The sequence below is a fragment of the Pinus tabuliformis genome, chromosome X (assembly GCF_031772625.1).
Source record: "Pinus tabuliformis cultivar Carrire ecotype Pingquan chromosome X, CPIR1, whole genome shotgun sequence".
Classification (NCBI taxonomy): Eukaryota; Viridiplantae; Streptophyta; class Pinopsida; order Pinales; family Pinaceae; genus Pinus; species Pinus tabuliformis.
In genome coordinates this window covers 524,066,512-524,084,308 of record NC_142308.1, presented here as the reverse complement: position 1 = coordinate 524,084,308, position 17,797 = coordinate 524,066,512, and the positions used below count along the sequence as shown (strand labels likewise).

At 37.1% G+C, this 17,797-nt stretch overlaps 1 protein-coding gene across 5 annotated transcripts in view; it reads left to right on the top strand.

Annotated features, from left to right (window-relative positions):
• The first annotated feature begins 9,497 nt into the window (after positions 1 to 9,497).
• Positions 9,498 to 17,797, top strand: part of LOC149140999 (uncharacterized) — a 270,261-nt gene continuing 261,961 nt past the window's right edge. For 2 of the 5 annotated variants that reach the window (XM_089447932.1, XM_089447934.1), the window contains exon 1: positions 9,498 to 9,955. In XM_089447932.1, the coding sequence (XP_089304058.1) occupies positions 9,864 to 9,955 (92 nt within the window). In that variant the 5' untranslated portion in view covers positions 9,498 to 9,863. Of the gene's footprint in view, positions 9,956 to 12,652; positions 12,808 to 17,797 lie in introns of all 5 variants that reach the window. The other 3 variants (XM_089447931.1, XM_089447933.1, XM_089447930.1) reach the window with 3 other exon arrangements.

Here is a 17,797-nt window from a genome sequence, read left to right as displayed (position 1 = left end):
ACGTATTTGGTTGGAGTTCACTGGGGTTTGGGGAATATCTCGGAAACGAGATATTACACATAGGGAGAAGATAATTGATGGATGATACAAGGAAGTAGGAATCCAAGCTTTTGTTAGAAATTAATTAACGGAGCAATGAAATAAACAAAATATTGCGGAAACACAAATACAAAAATTCATAAAACAAGGGAGACACAGATAGATGTGGTTCACCCAATTTGGGCTATGTCCACGGAGAAATAACTAGCCCTTCCTTTTATATTATCCAACAAAATGAATAGATATAATGTACAACAAATCCACTGTAATTTCCTCTTCGCTCTCTCTCTCTCTCTCTGAATAATAATCCACAGCCGCAATACAATTCCCTTATATAAACCGAGGGGGTGCTTTCTAGGGCAAAAAACCCTAAATTAACATAATTTCTACCGTCAGATCATCCACCTAATGAATGACCCAGATTGACTACGAAATTACAATATTTTACAATGTAATTTTTCATATATTTGAAGCAGTCGTCGTCTCCCCCCCTAGACCCCCATGACAGTGATTAAACAGGCAGCGTTGCCACCCCATTAGGAACATGGATCCAACGCAACACAAACAAAAACCTCTGAACAATCAGAAAGATAATCAGGCTCCACACCCAACAATCTCCCACTTGGAGACTAATTATAGCAACTCCAACGTTGCTTCACTTGATGGACAATGCTTCCACTTTGGACTTGTTTGTTTCTCATCTTCATCATCATACTTGAAGACCAACTAAAACTGGGCATGATCTCATTTTCTCCCTGGTTACAACTTTTGTTAACATGTCTGCAGGATTCTGGTTAGTGTGTATCTTTTCTAGCTTCAACTGTCCATCTTCCAACACTAACCGTATGAAACGGTACTTTAGTTGTATATGTTTAGTCTTGGAATGAAATTTTGAGTTCTTTGCAAGATGAATGTCACTCTAGATGTCACTTTATAACCTGCCCATCTCTTACTTCTTGCCCAACTCATCCATAAACCTTTGCAACCAAATCATTTTTTTACTAGCTTCTGTAGTAGCAACATACTTTGCTTCCATTGTTGAAAGTGCAACAATGTTTTACCCTGTAGTACTCCTCTTGTTATCTCTATCACCTGCCATATTTGCATCAACATATCCCTGTAGAGCAATGTTTGAGCTGCCAAAGAATAATGCTTGATTTGTGGTACCTCTCAAATACCTGAGAATCCACTTCACTGTCATCCAATGCTCTTTTCCTAGATTGTTCATATACCCACTTATAGCTCCCACTGCATGTGCAATATCAGGCCTTGTGCAGACCAGTGCATACATTAAACTTCCAACTGCTGATGCATATAGAACTTTACACATATAATCCATCTCTTCCCAAGTCTTGGGACACATATCATTACTTTGTTTGAAATGGCTAGCCAAAGGTGTACTCACTGGTTTTGCATTTTGCATATTAATTCTTTCCAACACCTTTTCTATGTACTTACTCTGAGACAATGTTAATTTGCGATCTTTCCTATCTCTAGTTATTTTCATACCAAGCATTTGTTTTGCAACACCCAACTCCTTCATCGCAAATGAGTTTGTCAATTTTCCTTTGAGCACATTTATTTCCTACATGTTAGACCCCGCAACAAGCATGTCATCTACATACAATAGCAATCTAATATAGTTGCCATCATTTTGTTTTTTAAGATAAACACAATGATCAGAATGACATCTAGTATAACCTTGTTGAGACATAAACTTGTCAAATTTTAGATACCATTGCCTTGGAGTTTGTTTTAGGCCATACAAGCTCTTCTTCAACCTACACACTAATTTATCCTTCCCTTTGACATCATACCCTTGTGGTTGTTGCATATATATTTCTTCCTCCAAATCCCCACGGAGAAATACTGTCTTTACATCTAACTGCTCAAGATGCAAATCTTTTGTTGCCACTAAACTTAAACTAGTCATGATTGAAATCATTTTAACAATAGGAGAAAAAATTTCATCAAAGTTTATACCTTTCTTTTGTGCAAACCCCTTCACCACAAATCTAGCCTTATACCTATGTTTACCTCCATCTTCTTCCTTCAACATGTAAACCCATTTATTTTGCAATGTTGTTTTACCTACAGGAAACTTGACTAAGTCCCAAGTTTGGTTATGCATCAAGGAGTCCATCTATTTTTCCATGGTTTTCTCCCACTTCTTCCTAGTTTCTACCTGCATTGCTTCTTCATATCTTTTTGGTTCACCAAAATCAGTCAACAATACACAATATATTGAATGAGAGTATCGTTCAGGGGGTCTACTTATCCTGGTAGATCTTCTAACACCAGTTTCAGGTATTTGAGGCTATTGTTGTTGTGGTTGTTGTGGCTGCTGATCATTCTGATTTCCAGACACCTTTACTTTTTTTGTGATCTCATTGAGCACTATGTACTAATTATTTTCCTTTTATTGTTTCTTTCCCTACATATGATCATTATACAAAACCTTTTCATTGATTATGACATCTCTTCTCCTAAATATTTTGTGATTTTCATAATCATATAAGCGATAACTAAAATCATTTACGCCATATCCAATAAAGGTACATTTCTTTGATTTTGCCTCAAGCTTTGTTCTATTTTCTTTATTGATGTGGACAAAGGCTTCACAACTGAAAGTCTTTAAAAATGAGTAGTTTACCTTTTTACCTGTCCATGCCTCCTCTGGAATACCACCATCTAAGGAACTTGAAGGCCCTCTTTTTATTAGATAAACATCAGTATCTACAACATCTACCCAAAATTGTAAGGGCAATCCTACATGCAATCTCATGCACCTTGCACGCTCCATGATTTTCATGTTCATCCTTTCTGACACACCATTTTCCTGTGGTGTTCCTGGAACTGTCTTCTCTCTGTGAATTCCATGCTCTAAACAATAGTTATCAAATTGTTTCCATGCTCTGATCTGAGACACTTCAACTTCTTTCTTGTCTCATTCTCAACCAAATCTTTCCATTTCTTCAAAGTATCAAATACATCAGATTTATTCTGAATACGATAAATCCAAGTTTTTCTAGTTGCATCATTAACAAAAGTAACACAATTGTGAGAGCCACCGAGAGATGATACCTTAGCATGTCCCCCATACATTTGTATGAACAAGCTCTATTTTTTTTTCTCTTCTTTTCCTTCCCAACTTTGATAAATCTGACTCTCTTTTGTTTTCCATAAACACAATTTTCACAGAAGTCCAAATCAACATGCTTCAAACCTGACAACAAATTTCTTGAGTGAAGAATCTACATCCCCTTCTCACTCATGTGGTTGAGCCTATGATGCCATAGTGTTATATCTGCTCATGTGGAGGTCAAAACATTAACAAAATAAGAAATACTATTGCATAAATACAATGTACCAACCTTTTCTCATTTTTCTATTACCAGGTCCCCTTTAGTGACCTTCCAGGTTTTGTCTGTGAATGTAGTTACACAACCTTCACCACCTAACTGCCCTATTGAAATTAGTTTTTTCTTTAGATTTGGAACATGCCTTACCTCAATAGCCATTGGTTTCCATTTTGTTGCTTTATAAAAACTTGACCCATGCCAATGATTTTACAGGTTTTACCATCACCCAACGAACATGTCCAAAATCTCCTCGAACATAGTCATGAAAATGTTTCCTATCAAGTGTAGCATGAAATGAAGCCCCTGAATCAACCACCCATACATCAATAATATTTTCTAATGAAAGAATCAAAGCATCTTGCAACACATCACTTCATGATTGTTCTCCCGCTGTCCATCTCCTTCTTTTCCTTTCTGAGATTTGTAGTTTTTCTTTAAGTGTCCTTTCTTCCCACATTTCTAGCACCCTAATCTGGATTTGGATCTACCTTTTCTTAACTTACTGTGATTTCCTGAGCTCCTTCTCCTTTCCATCCCCCCCCCAATAGTCTATGCAGTCAAAGCATTACCTAATGTCTCATCAGAGCTTTTCCATCACATTTCCTCGCTAAGGATGGCACCAACAACATCATCAAACTTTAAAGTACTAGATTTGGAGACAGAGTTACTAATGGTCATAAATAAACCATTCCAACTTTTTAGTAATGAGCACAGAAACAATAGAGCTCTAACTTCATCATCAAAATTTACCCCTATAGAACTTAACAGATTGGTGACTCTGTTAAATTCATTTAAATGTTCAAAAACAAATCTGCCTTCTAACATCTTCATAGTAAATAGACATTTCATAAGATTACCTTATTTGAGCCCAAGGGTTTTTCATATAGTTTGGTCAATGCCATCATCAAACCTTATGTTGTCGTTTCCTTTGAAATGTTAAATGCCATCGATGTTGCTAGACACAACTGTATTATTCCTAGTGCCTTTCTGTCGAGAATCTCCCATTCCGCGTCTATCATACTTGTCGACTTCTTTGATTTTCTGCTCAATTGTAGGTACAAATATTTCTGATACAGATAATCTTCCATATGTATCTTCCACAACTGGTAGTTTTGGCCATTAAATTTCTTGCCCCTAAACCTACCATCTTTCGCCATTGCTCCCACTCGAACCAAGAACCCTTCTCTCCTGTGAGTTTATTAGCCAAATAGACCTTCAATTCTGATACGAGTTGTTAGAAATTAATTAACAGAACAATGAAATACACAAAATATTGCAGAAATAAAAATATAGAAACCCATAAAACAAGGGAGACACAGATACATGTGGTTCACCCAATTTGGGCTATGCTCATGGAGAAACAACTAGTTCTTCCTTTTATATTATCCAACAAAATGAAGAGATACAACCTATAACAAATCCGTTGTAATTTCCTCTTTGCTCTCACACAAACTCCTCTCTCTCTCTCTCTCAAAATAATAATCGACAAGCACAATACAATTCCTTCATATAAACCGAGGGGGTACCTTCTAGGGCAAAAAACCTTAAATTAACATAACTTCTATCGTTATATCATCCACCTAATGAACGACCCAGATTGACTACAAAATTACAATATTTTACAATGCAAATTTTCATCTATTTTTAGCTTTGGGGGCGCTCATAAAAGTCATTGTCTCCCCCCCTCCCCCCCCTCCATTAGAACCCCTGACAGTGATTAAAAGGGCAACCTTTCTGCGCTATTAGGAATAGGGATCCAACGCGACACAAACAAAAGAACTCTGAGCAATCAGGAAGATAATTAGGCTCCACACCCAACAACTTGTAGCTTATTCAAGCAAGATGGAAAGTTTATTAGGATGCAGAGTCAGGAGATAGAATCTTGGCATATCGACATCCCAATTATAATCAAAGTAGCATAACAATAACATAGATTACTAATGGTTGGTGGGAGAGACACTCTCTGGGAAGTCATGGATTCCAGAGGTATTATGATGACAACTAACATATGATGATGATGATGATGATTAACGTCCATTGACACCAAATTGGTCTATCAGACCTATAATTTTCTTAGTTTTTAATTGTCTTGCTCCTCGTCTTTCTTGGTGAGATTGGTGCTGTATCTTTCTTTTTTTTTCTCTACGATCTTCCAACTTTCTCTATCTTGCATCCCCTTCATCTCTTCTGGTTCTTGGGACATTGATGTCTTAGCTTCGAGATCTATTGTGTTCGTCCTTTTGAAGATAGTCGGAGAAGAAGTTTGGTCTAGGAGATCTGCTTTGCTGTTAAATGAAGATTTATTTTGTGCGGTATTCAAATCCACATCATTGTCGAGTTCACTCTTTTGTTGTTGGGCGGGGCTTTCCCCCTGCTTGTCTTGAGAGTTGTTTCTTTCTTGCCCGATTTCTTGTGATTCAGAGTTTTCTCGAGAGTGTTCTTCTTTGATGACAGTGTAGTGTTCTTTTTTTGCTCCTTCCCACCATGTAGATCTGTGGTGATTTTTTCTAGCAGAATTTTTCTCGGAGGCTTTTGGACAATTTTTGGCTAGGTGACCTGTCTCAAAGCAGGATCGACATCTGAAGAGGACACTTTCATAATCGACTTTCTGGTTCCACACATAGTCTTTACTTGTTAGGTGTATTTCAGCTGGGAAGCCAGCGCTGAAGTCCATTTCCACACAGACGTGTGCATAGGTGGTTCTGGCATATTCCTCTATTTCTGGGCACCTGCAGTAAAATTTCCCAATTGCATTTCCAATGGCTTTTAGCGAAGGGAAATTCCAGAGATGCAAGGGTAAGTTTGGAAATCTCACCCAAACTGGTGCTGAGGTTATGACTGTTGTTGAGGGATCGAATGATGGGTTCCATGGCTTCATGAATAGGCCTGAGTTTTCCCAAAACCAAGGGCCGAAATCTAGAATACATTGTCTGCTTTCAGTGTTTTCAAAATCTACTATAAATAAACCCCTAGCACAGGGGTAGATATTAATTGCATCAGGAATTACAGGTTTCCATACCTCCGAGATCCAATTGTGGAGAGCTGTCAGCCGCGGCTAGAAACCATTGAATCGGAAGATTAGGGCACTTTCATAGAATTTCAAAGCCTCATCGAGTGAGGCTTGGACCACCTAGACAATGGGAGTTGGGGCTTCACTGACGATATGGGCAGGAGCTTGCCCCCCAGAGGCAGACGAAACTGAGCCAACAATTATTTTCACGAAGCTGGGAGCCATCTGGAGAATGCTCTCTTGCTGAGTATAAAATGTTTCTGAAAAAAGGGAGCCCCACAGGCCTTTCAGATCTGTGTCTCAGATCTGTAATATCCAGCCACAGCGTAGACACAATTGGGCACAAGCTGCCTAGACAGCCCTAACAATAAGCCCAGATCTGGGCCTTATAAAAAGAATCGTTATAAAATCCCCACAAATACCACGGTAGACCTCAGGCAAATGATTGCAGCCACAGCTATGAAGGACTCAAACCGGGCAGACACACTAGCAAGGTCGCAGATCGGGAAGCCACAGAAAATTGCCACAGAGGGCCTACTGGAAGCACATATGACAACAAAGTGCCACAGATCGGGAAGCTGTAGAGCGCCGCAAATCGGAAACCCTAATCTATCCAAAACACTTGAGCTTTGTGCATAAACTATTAATGCAGATGCTACGAGAGTCACCTTGCTTTCAAGAAAACCACGAGGGTCTGCAACCATCGACTTCTCAGCCGAGAAGAAGCAACATGGTATTTCTCGCGCATTTACTATAGAGCTCCAACGCTCGGAAGAGTCCTGTTCAATTGGGAAACCGAGCTAGGTCGCAGATCGCAGAAGGCCCCAGAAGATCGCAGATTACAGAAGGCCGTAGATCCGAGATCACAGAAGATTGCCGCAAATCTGAGAACATTGCCGCAGAAGATTTGCCAAAGGCCACAGATCGGAAGATTAGTTGAATTCCAGAGATCCCCATCAATTAGATTGGAGGGAGATTATGAGTTGGTACCTTATCAAATGAGAAATTTATAGGAGATTATTTCTAGCTAGGGGTACAACACAGTTGGAGTGTTCAAGCATTAGGGACGATAGATTCCCTATTTGACCGTGGGATTCAGATGTATTATCCCCTCATATGGCAAGGATTGATCAAGCAGGGAATCACAACTAGAAGGCATGAGGTACAATGATTGATAATATCTTATTGATGCAACAGGAATTTAGTGAAGTCTTCTTTAGATTCATTTGGGATATAAGAATGGGTTTTGACATACAAATTTTGGATTCCATTTTAGTGAGGCAAAGGGGATTCTTCAAATTCATTTGGGATCCTAGTATCGAGGTTAGAATTACTTGTGGTCAAGCAATTTCAGGAAGGGAGGACTGTAATGTCCCTTTTTCCAAGCATTGGGAACAAAGGCTAACTTAGCATCCTACCCATTCCCATAAGCTACACATTTAAAAGTATTGATGTAATATTTGAGAATTAATTAATTAAAAAGTGACTAAGAAAGAAGAATATTATAAGTCAGTTTAATAAAAGAAGAAAAACAACCATGGTATTCGGATAACCTGTGGTATTTACCCATGATATTATGATAGTCCATGATTATTAAAGGAGATGAAAGCTGACTCTTAGACAGACATTTGGATTATTGTTTTTGTTATTGTTGAGCTAAGCTCTTGGAGCTTGTTTGGGTGAGAGCCCACTTTATATAGAGGGTTAGTTTTGATGATAAGTGATCCACCCCAACTATTCCAACGATGAGGGGTTTCGGTATTGAGACATATACCCTAGCCACTCGAAAAAGGAGGCATTGAACCAGATCAACTCACTAGGCTTAACGTGGAGATCATGAAGAGAGGTCAATCAGATCTCTCACAAGTACATAACATTGGAGAAGCCATTGTCAACCATACAAATATCTGTTAGTGTTTTACAGTTTCTTAGAACCATTTTAGCATGTATCTTCAGATCCATAATTAATAAAATATGGCTAAGTTTTTTCGTTGCTATTTCTCATGTGTATTTTTAAGTTGCAACATTTTTGGGTTTATATTTGCAATTTTATTTGTGCTGGTAATTCTTGTGCGAAATTGTGCCATTCTTTAAGCAATTTCTAGAAAATTTTAATTAAACAATATTAAGGGATACTACACACTCCATGTAAGGTGAGCATCAAATAAGACAAAGAGCGTATTAATTCATTAGGCTCATTGACATGCAGAGGGAAGTTATTGCCAATGGCAAAGGTTGTTCGATGTGTCGCCACCTCAGAGACCTCATGAAGCACCCCCATCGAGGAATTATAACTTAGTCATTAACCAAACAATGGGACAATCATTAGTGACTACTATTTGCATATACAAGCTAATGCGTAACCATTATTTACTAATAATCACACCACCTAAAATCATAAGTTAATGATTTATAAAGAGATAAACTTTCACCTCTCTCAAATACTTTTAGGTCGTGCATTATTAACCAAACACCACAAATACATAATATAATAATACTACATTAAATATTTATATCTTAATACATAAAATTATTAAATAAATAATAATATATCCAACAACATTGTATTAATTTCATACATTTTCATATATATAATAATTATTAAACAAATATATACCTTCACCCTTATCATTTTAAAAGATCCAAATTATATATATATATATATATATTAAATAAATACATATCTTTAACATCAGTACATTAAATGTCATCTAAATTTGACATAGATAATTAGCAGAAAAATAAGTACCTCCAACAATATTACATTAAATGTCATATGGAGTCATTTCACACCCAACAAAATGATCTTCCATGGATGCTTATCATTAGCGGAGATTCAACCTAAAATAAATATTAAATTTGCTAATGTCATATGGAGTCATTTCACACCCAACAAAATGATCTTCCATGGATGCTTATCATTAGCTGAGATTCAACCTAAAATAAATATTAAATTTGCTAATTTTGACTTTTTCCACGTAAGACGAATTTTGACAAATCTACATGCCTATCGAATATCGATTATGGAACACAAAGTGTAAAATAAGTGGGTGGAAAAATTGAAGGCGAGTTACAAGAACACCTACTTCAATCAATAAATAGATGGTACACTAACATGTAAAATTTAATAGGTGACCAGAGGAAAAACACTGGAAGACATGTGAGCAATCAATCAGCAACTACCTCTTTTATCTCCAGCGGCGGAAAATAAACGCTTGAATAGATTCTAGAAACTCGATTGGTTGGACTCGTCAAACCCATCAACATGGGAAACGAATAACATTCTGGCCTCTGAGAAGTCGAACTGCAAACAGAGTATATTACGTCAACAAGTGTTTGCAGGAATCGGACTTCGAGCTCAAGATCCTGTTAAACTCCTTCCTCTCTCTGAATTTTTGAATCACGGAATTACTACAAAATTGCAGAGACTCTAACAAAGGATAAAGGAAGTTATGGCGAAATCCAAGACGAATTCATTGACATCCTCAGTTTCTCAACCATCTATTGGTGCACGCCTGCTCTTCCATTTCCTCACTTGTATCTCGTAAGCTGTTCTCAACTCTGCACTATTGCGGGGAGTGGGGGGTAATAACTTAACGTCCATTTTAAAGACTGTCAAATTCGTATGGTATATAACATATCTAAATGATCAGATGCTCAATTCTGGGATTTGGTTTTGTTTGGTTTCGATAAAATACTCAATAATACGAGACTAAAAATATGAAGTTTAAGGTCAAAGCATCTTAGTTGGAGTGGTGTGGTGAATAAGTTATTTTTTGAGCGTTCAAGTATTCGAAGACATATTGTATCTGCTCTAATAGTCTAGTGTAATAGTGAATGCTGATAATTAAAAGTTACCCATTCTCCAGAAATTCTTTAAAAATAAAGAAAATGAAGTGTAAGGTTCAATCTCCCCTTTATTATATTTCAGTTCGTGTGCACTGCTGATTGGCATATTTGTAAGCTTGGGTTGCAGTTGTTTCTTTGTAGTTTTTTTATCAATTACTCAATTTTGGGAATTGTTTCTGTAAATTACTTGCCAATTTGAAATCTAAGGAATCTCCAGTTTGTTACATTTGAGCTTGTATACACTGCAGATTGGCAGGTTTGCAATTTTGGGCAGTTGTTTCTTTATAATTTTAGTATCTTCGAATTTTTACTTTTCTCATAATGCTTTTCGAGTACTTTGAAGGTTGTAAGCAGTTGCCCTGAGTTTCTTAGGCTCTTCCAAACACAAATGTATCATAATAATGTTAACACTTGCTGGAGTATTGCAAGTAATTGGTCATATTTGTCAATAGTCATGGATAAATAAAAATAAAGGAAGAAAGATAATCAAATTTAAATACTGGAGATTTGCATGATTTATAATTGTTTATATCTTGGCCCTCAGTTTGAGCTGACTCATTGGACTGTTTCAATAACTTCTCTTTTCTTTTGCCTTCTGACATCATAGTGAAAAATATAAATGCAAGTGAATCATTGCTTTCTACCAATTGGCTTATCACTGGAGGACGTTTTTCAGCCTCAGATATCGAGGGAACATCCTCATAGTGTGGAAAAGGTTGAATGACAGTTTGAAAAATGAAAAAGAGTCCATTATAGTCTTCTGGAGATGCCCATCTTGGGGTCCTAATAAAGCCAATGAAGTACAGAATAAAGAAAAAAGAGGGCCTGGCACCTTCCAAACCGCTTAAAAGACAAATTTCAAATCCAAATAATGACAAAAGGAAGACTTATAAGATGATCAAAGTGACAAATAAGCAAGTATTCAAGGGCCTAAGGTCAAGTGATTGGGCTGCCCTTACACTCCACTGAAAAATTGAATGGATGCATGTAGTGAATTGAGGAGCCATATCACTTTTAAGACTGAAAGATCTTTTGCAATAATATTTTTATTAATTTGCTAGTATGGATTTATTTTAACCTTAGATTTATTGGGTATCAAATGGGATAAAAAGTGTACATATAAACTTTTTGATGTTAAAAAAATCTAGAGTTAAGATGGATTTATACTAGTTTATTTTTATTGTTATTTTACGTTACATTTTTTTTAAAGGAACTCAATTTTTTCCTTTTTTATTTGATTGGCTTATTTTACGAACAACTTACTTCTCTCATTAGTGTTATGAACATATGTGACACATCTCTCCCACTTGGGTTGTACCAACATGTAGATCCATCTTAAACTGGGATTTATCAAGTACCAAAAATGGATCAAATTTCTTGAAGTGTTAAGTTCTTTTAATTATTTAATATGAAGGAATTAATACATGGTATAGAACTAAATGATAAAATATTTTACACCTCAAAAAATTTGATCTTCTTGGTATTTAATAAATCTGAGTTTAAGATGGATTTTCAGTAGTTTAACTTCTTTTTTTTAATTGTTGTCGCACACATACATGCCAACATCTATGTCATAGTGGGCTGTAGAACACCTTGCCACTTTTGGTGCAAGAGATTTAGGCAAGCAAATTCCTATTATTGAAAATTCGTGAAAGTTCGTGAAAGGCTAATATCATACCTAAGGTTCGTTCAAACAAGGATTCCTTCGGTTTCAACTTTCTGCGACCATATTCAGAATTTCTTCCTGTTATACTTCAGTTGGGTAGAAAAGGCGTTCATTATTGTTTTTATTCCTTTTTAGCAGGTGGCCTAGTCGGTAAAGGGTCTACATTTGCTATTGTTACAAGTCTATTTTAGCTTCCTGCAAAAACGCTGAAATTCTATAAGTGGTTTGTCTAAAATCCACATTATTTCTAGAAATCATGATAGTATGTATATCTGACACATGAACAGGATTATTTATCACTGCACTGTTGAGTGAAAGCATCATAATAATCCTCGTTTTGTGACCGATTTTTAGCTGATAGAAAATCTGATTTTTTGCATATAGTCACGTGCATTACATAAGCCGTATACAGCCCATTTCAAGATGGCAATTGAGTAACATAGGAATAGGAGTAAGTGAAAGGAGGTTTATAAACATCATGAGGTGTAAATGGCTGTTGTTGGCAACAGAAATCTTTTCCACATGCATTTGGTACCGACACCCTGGAAAAAATTGGTTAATATTATCCTTGAGAATGAGTCACATGCACATGCAGTTTTTCCTGCTTTGTACATACATGATGTCTTTAATTCATTTTTTTCAGATTTTGTACATATTTCTTCTCTGAACAATTGGATCATTAATTGCAAGCCCATACTTACTGCAAATTGATTTGCTGTTTGGCAGTCTTGACAGCTTTTGCATTGATTTGTTCACCCTCATGCTGGTGCAAAGTCCTACCAGTGCTTTGGTGATATTGCAATAAATTTCACCCCAAGTGTATGCTTCAAAAGAATTCTGGAAGACTTCTTGCCTCTGGATATACTCAACGAATTTAGAAGGTAGAGCAGCAAGATAGACCTGCTTCCATAATGCATTTTGGCTTTCTTTTACTTCATAAATTCGCTGTGTCCAGTCACGATGAAAGTCTTCATATTGGGACATTTTTTTACACTTGAGGTTCATCAGTACCATCTCATGCTTGTTAGCAATCTCAATTGTAGCTCCACACCAGTGCTCAAGAATAAAGGAGGTGAGGGCTCCTATCATATTGCTTTGTGGAGTACCATCTTCATTGTAGATGACATCACCTTCTTCGTCCTTAACTACTTCTGCTTCCATTTATGTAATAAGTGCAGGAGATGATTCAACATCCCGCCATCTTTGCAATGTCCCGGTAAAACATTGTATGATTGTTTTACAGGCTTCAACTTCTGTTTTGCCCCGCATCCACATAAGTTTATATTCAATAAACATTTGATCAATCATTTGCCTGATTTGACCAGTGCTGAGATTGTCAATGTTCCATTCGTTGTAAGAGCCAGTTTGAAAGGTGTGAGTTTCTGGAAGTTTACCCTTACCAACTAGGTCAGGGGCTGGATATCTGGAAAACTGGCTTGAGAGGGGCTCATAGATGGGAAGTAAATGCTTTTCAGAAGACTTAGGATATTCATTTTTAGATGTCGTGTTAATTTTCTCCAACACCATAGATGAACATTTCAGACATATCCACACTTTTGCTCAAGCTGTAAAAAGAAGTGGTTTAGTTTTAAGCAAAAAGAAGATGGAATTGTTCCAGACCAAAATCAAATTTCTGGGACATACGATAGAAGATGGCCAGATAACTTTGCAGAAGCATGCTCTAGAATTTGCTAATAAGTTTCCAGATGTAATCACAGACAAAACACAATTGCAGAGGTTCCTCGGTTGCGTAATTTTTATAAAGGGTGTGCAGCAGACCGCAAGATTCTTAACCAAAGATTGAAAAAAGAGCCTTCACCATGGACAGATGATCACACTAAAGTTGTCCAGAAAATCAAAAGCAAAGTCCATACATTGCCAATCCTCTATCTGGCAAATGAATATCTCCCCAAAATTGTTGAGAGTGATGCTAGCAACCTTGGATGGGGACGAATACTAAAGCAAGTCAAAGAAGGGACCGAGAAAATTGTACAATTTGCCTCAGGTACATGGAATCCAATAGAGCAAAACTACACTATCGAAAAAGAGGTAAAAACGGCCTGGAACTGTATAGACAAATTTAATATACACCTTCTACATAAACAATTTTTGCTTAGAACTGATGCTTTAGCCTTGAAAAAGGTTCTAACTAAAGAAATAAAAAAGCCCGAAGAAGCCAAGTTTGCCAGATGGCAGGCACTATTTGCTAACTTTGATTTTGAAGTTGAGCATATCAAAGGAGAACAAAATTGCTTGCCTGACTTCCTAAGCAGAGAATATCTAGAACAGAATGACCATTTGATGGTTATAGTAACCGAATGGAATCCAAACACTCAACAAGAAGAACTCCGAAATATTTCAGATGACACTCCTTGGCCAGTATACACAGAACAATGGAAGCCAACATGGCAACTCAGAAACACCAAGGTCATGGATGCCAACTTGCAGCCCCACACAGACTTACAACATCTAGTGCCCGAAAGGAAGATCTATCCAAAATCCAACAAGTGGATTCACGACATGATCTACAAAAGATCAATATTAGCAGCTAATCTTGCAGAAGAAGCTTTATATGAAAGCTTCAAAGATATAAGTGTAATTTGGACCGAAGGAAGTGATAGGACAAAGGTCTATCATAAAAATTACACTATAAACAGGACACGGGACCCAAACCATTTCTCAAAATACATGTGGCCACAGAAAGATCCAGAAATATTATTTCTAGACACCATCTACAATTTCAAAGGCTACATTAATCTATGGTGGGAGCTTTTATGCCAAGATGAGAAAACAAAAATCCACTACACCATTTTAAAATTTGGGCCAACATTTGTAAATCAACTTTTATGGCGACTAGAATGGTTGAAAACTTGGTGGATGTGGTTTGGAGTCAACAAGACTGCTATGGATCCCAGATATTTTGAAAATTATACTCAAAGAGATTGCATGACATGTGCTCAAAATTCTCATGATTGTTTCCATTATCCTTGTAAAACCATAGCAGGCCTAAATTCATACTCAGATGACTGGATATTGAAGACCTTTATGAGTGGACACTTCCAGTGGATTGTGTTAACCAAGATCAAGCATCAGATTGTCTTGGGCAAACCAATGATTGTTAGAAGAATTTACTCAAAGGCTTGGGACACCTGTGGAGCATATGATCATCCAACACTTGGAAGATTCCCTGGTACAAATGCACTAGGGACATGATTAAATAATCACGGGTTCATGTGGGCTCCCGACAAAAATATCCCATATCTGTAAAAAGAAATTGTACAAAACACGGGTTGTCGGAAAGTTGTCCCCTTCTCATCCTATATAAGGAGAGGAGTAAGGCTCGTTTGGGCATCCGAGTTTGGAGAGAGTTGAGTCTGAGTCTTAGAGAAATTTCTAGCTTTGTGTGTTTTGAGTCTGAGAGCTATCTCCTTGCTCTGCATCTGCGAACACTCTGTTCGATCTACTTGCATCACGGAGCAAGATCTCTTTAGAGTCGAGTTTGGAAGCCTGCGCATCAAGGCCTAAAAACCTTGGTGAGAACCTGAAGTGGCTGAACTCTATAGGTAGAGTCTTTAAATTTTTATATCTTCTTCAAAGACAGAGTCTGTGTCAGGCCAGGAAGCCTCCAAATCTCATCTGCAAAAATTTCTGCTTAATAGATGATATAATTGGTAAATGCCCCCACAGTCAATCTCTAGATTGAAAAAATTGAAGATTTTCAAAATTGTAACCATCTTCTGAAATCAATAGAAAGAAATATTTCTGCATTTGATATACCCATCTGTGTCATAACTCTAAGTAATACTTTTTCTTTATGAGTATTGAGTTGTTTCTGAGTAAAAATCTTCATATTCTGTGAGAGGAGAGGTTCGTCGAGTGTCTAGGGACATCCGCTCGCTGAGGCAAGGAGGCCGTTGAAGAGCATTAATACGTGATGACACAGAGGTTCGTGTATCACGACAGAAGAAAGGAGATTTTGAATCAGCAAGCTTCGAGAACTCTGAGGAGGAAGCCCCTGCTAAAAATTGGTATCAGAGCCATAACTTTGGTTCTATTAAGGTATTTATCCTTAATTTTTTTGTTGTTGATAAAATGGATTTAGAAAGAAAATCTGTTTCATTCAGAGAACTTCAACAGGAGGCACAAGATGACAACTTTAATATGGAAAATCTTTTTCAATCTGCATCTTCTAGAGAAGTTAACTCTGCAGAATTAGAAATAGTTGAAAGTCAGCCTTCAGCCCGATGGGCTTTACCATCTATAAATCCATCCACTGTATATTCAGATCTATCTATCTTTCATCTTAAAGCAGTCACTAGAGTAACTGTAAAAGAATGTGTGTCTCAAATTCAAGAAAATGTTGAGTCTATTCAGACTATTTCTCTCTTAGACCCGAAGAAGCTTCAGGAAGAAGCTAGAAGACATGGCACCCAATATCTACACCTTGGTTGTATAAGAATCGACATAAATGCCCTCACCCATAGAGGGTTAAATACATATGTGTTGGCCACTATTAGGGATCTCACACATAACAGATATACAGATTCATTAATCGGAGGCATTGTTTCTCCCTTGTCAAATGACCCTGTTTGGTTTGACTGTCATCTGAATTTTTCTGTCTATGTGTTTGATGAATGTATAAAGGATATCCTACAATTGCAAATCAAAACAACTGGTTTTGATATGAAGAGAAAAAGAACAAATATTGCAATTCATACTAGAGGGTGTTTTAGACACACAAACACATTGTATCCGGCAGTACTACATACTCCCAGCCAAGAATCCAAATCAAGCACTCTTGTAATTACTGATGCTCATAACCAGAAAATAGAACATCAGACAATCAGATGGGAAGACCTGAGTTTTCCTGAAAATTGGGTCATAGATCTCCCTCAGTCGCCAAAAATCCAAAATATTATGACTGCACAAATCCAAGAAGGATCTTCTTCAGCTACCTTGCCTTTTCCTCAAAGATCAATTATTGACCATCAAAAAATACAAAAAGCTTGCCATGCCATTCAGCCAAAGTCAAGTCTTGACCTTTGTCAACCTTCTACTTCTACATCTGTATATAATTCATATCCAAATTGTTTACATGCCGCTTTATTTGAACTAGCACAAATTTTGCATTTCTCTGATCTCGAAGTTAAATGTCCTGGATGTTGTTCAGTAGTCTGCTTAAAAACACTTGCAGATTTAGTTCTCCGTAAAAATCATAATCTAGCCACAGGAGAAGCTCCACTAACCACTATTGCTAATTCATGTCCAAATCGAAAATGTTCTGGCATTCCTTTTCCTCATGACACCATCATGATGATCCATGAACTTCCTTCTCTGGAAAACAAAGACCCAAGGCTTACTGAAATGTTCAGTAAAATGCATCCTCCAGGAATGCCTAGATATGGATTGGGATATATTGAACAACTTGACAGTCTAATTCCGCAATCCAGATTTGAAAACCATATCCCTGAAGACTGCAAAAAGCCTTCTATTCTAGAAATGTATAAGTTCTTCTCATTAATGGATGGATGTCCAAAATATAAAATTAACCCCGAATGGATGAAAAGAATGTTAAATTGGGATTTATACACTCATCCTGCATCAAAAGCATTTGATATGAGCACACCAGGTGCTGAGAAAAGAAATATATCTTTACAATGGAAGTAGTATATGGAAGATACATATTCCTGGATTTCTTTTTACAGTTGGAAAGAAATGGAAGAAGGGAAAGAAGTTCACATGGTAGATGCAGAGGTATCTTCTGCACAAAAACATTCATGGACCAGCCATGATGGCACCAAGATAGACACTACCACCACTTTTCCACCTTTCAAAGGAATATTGTTAGGTGAGTCTAGTAATGCAACAAAA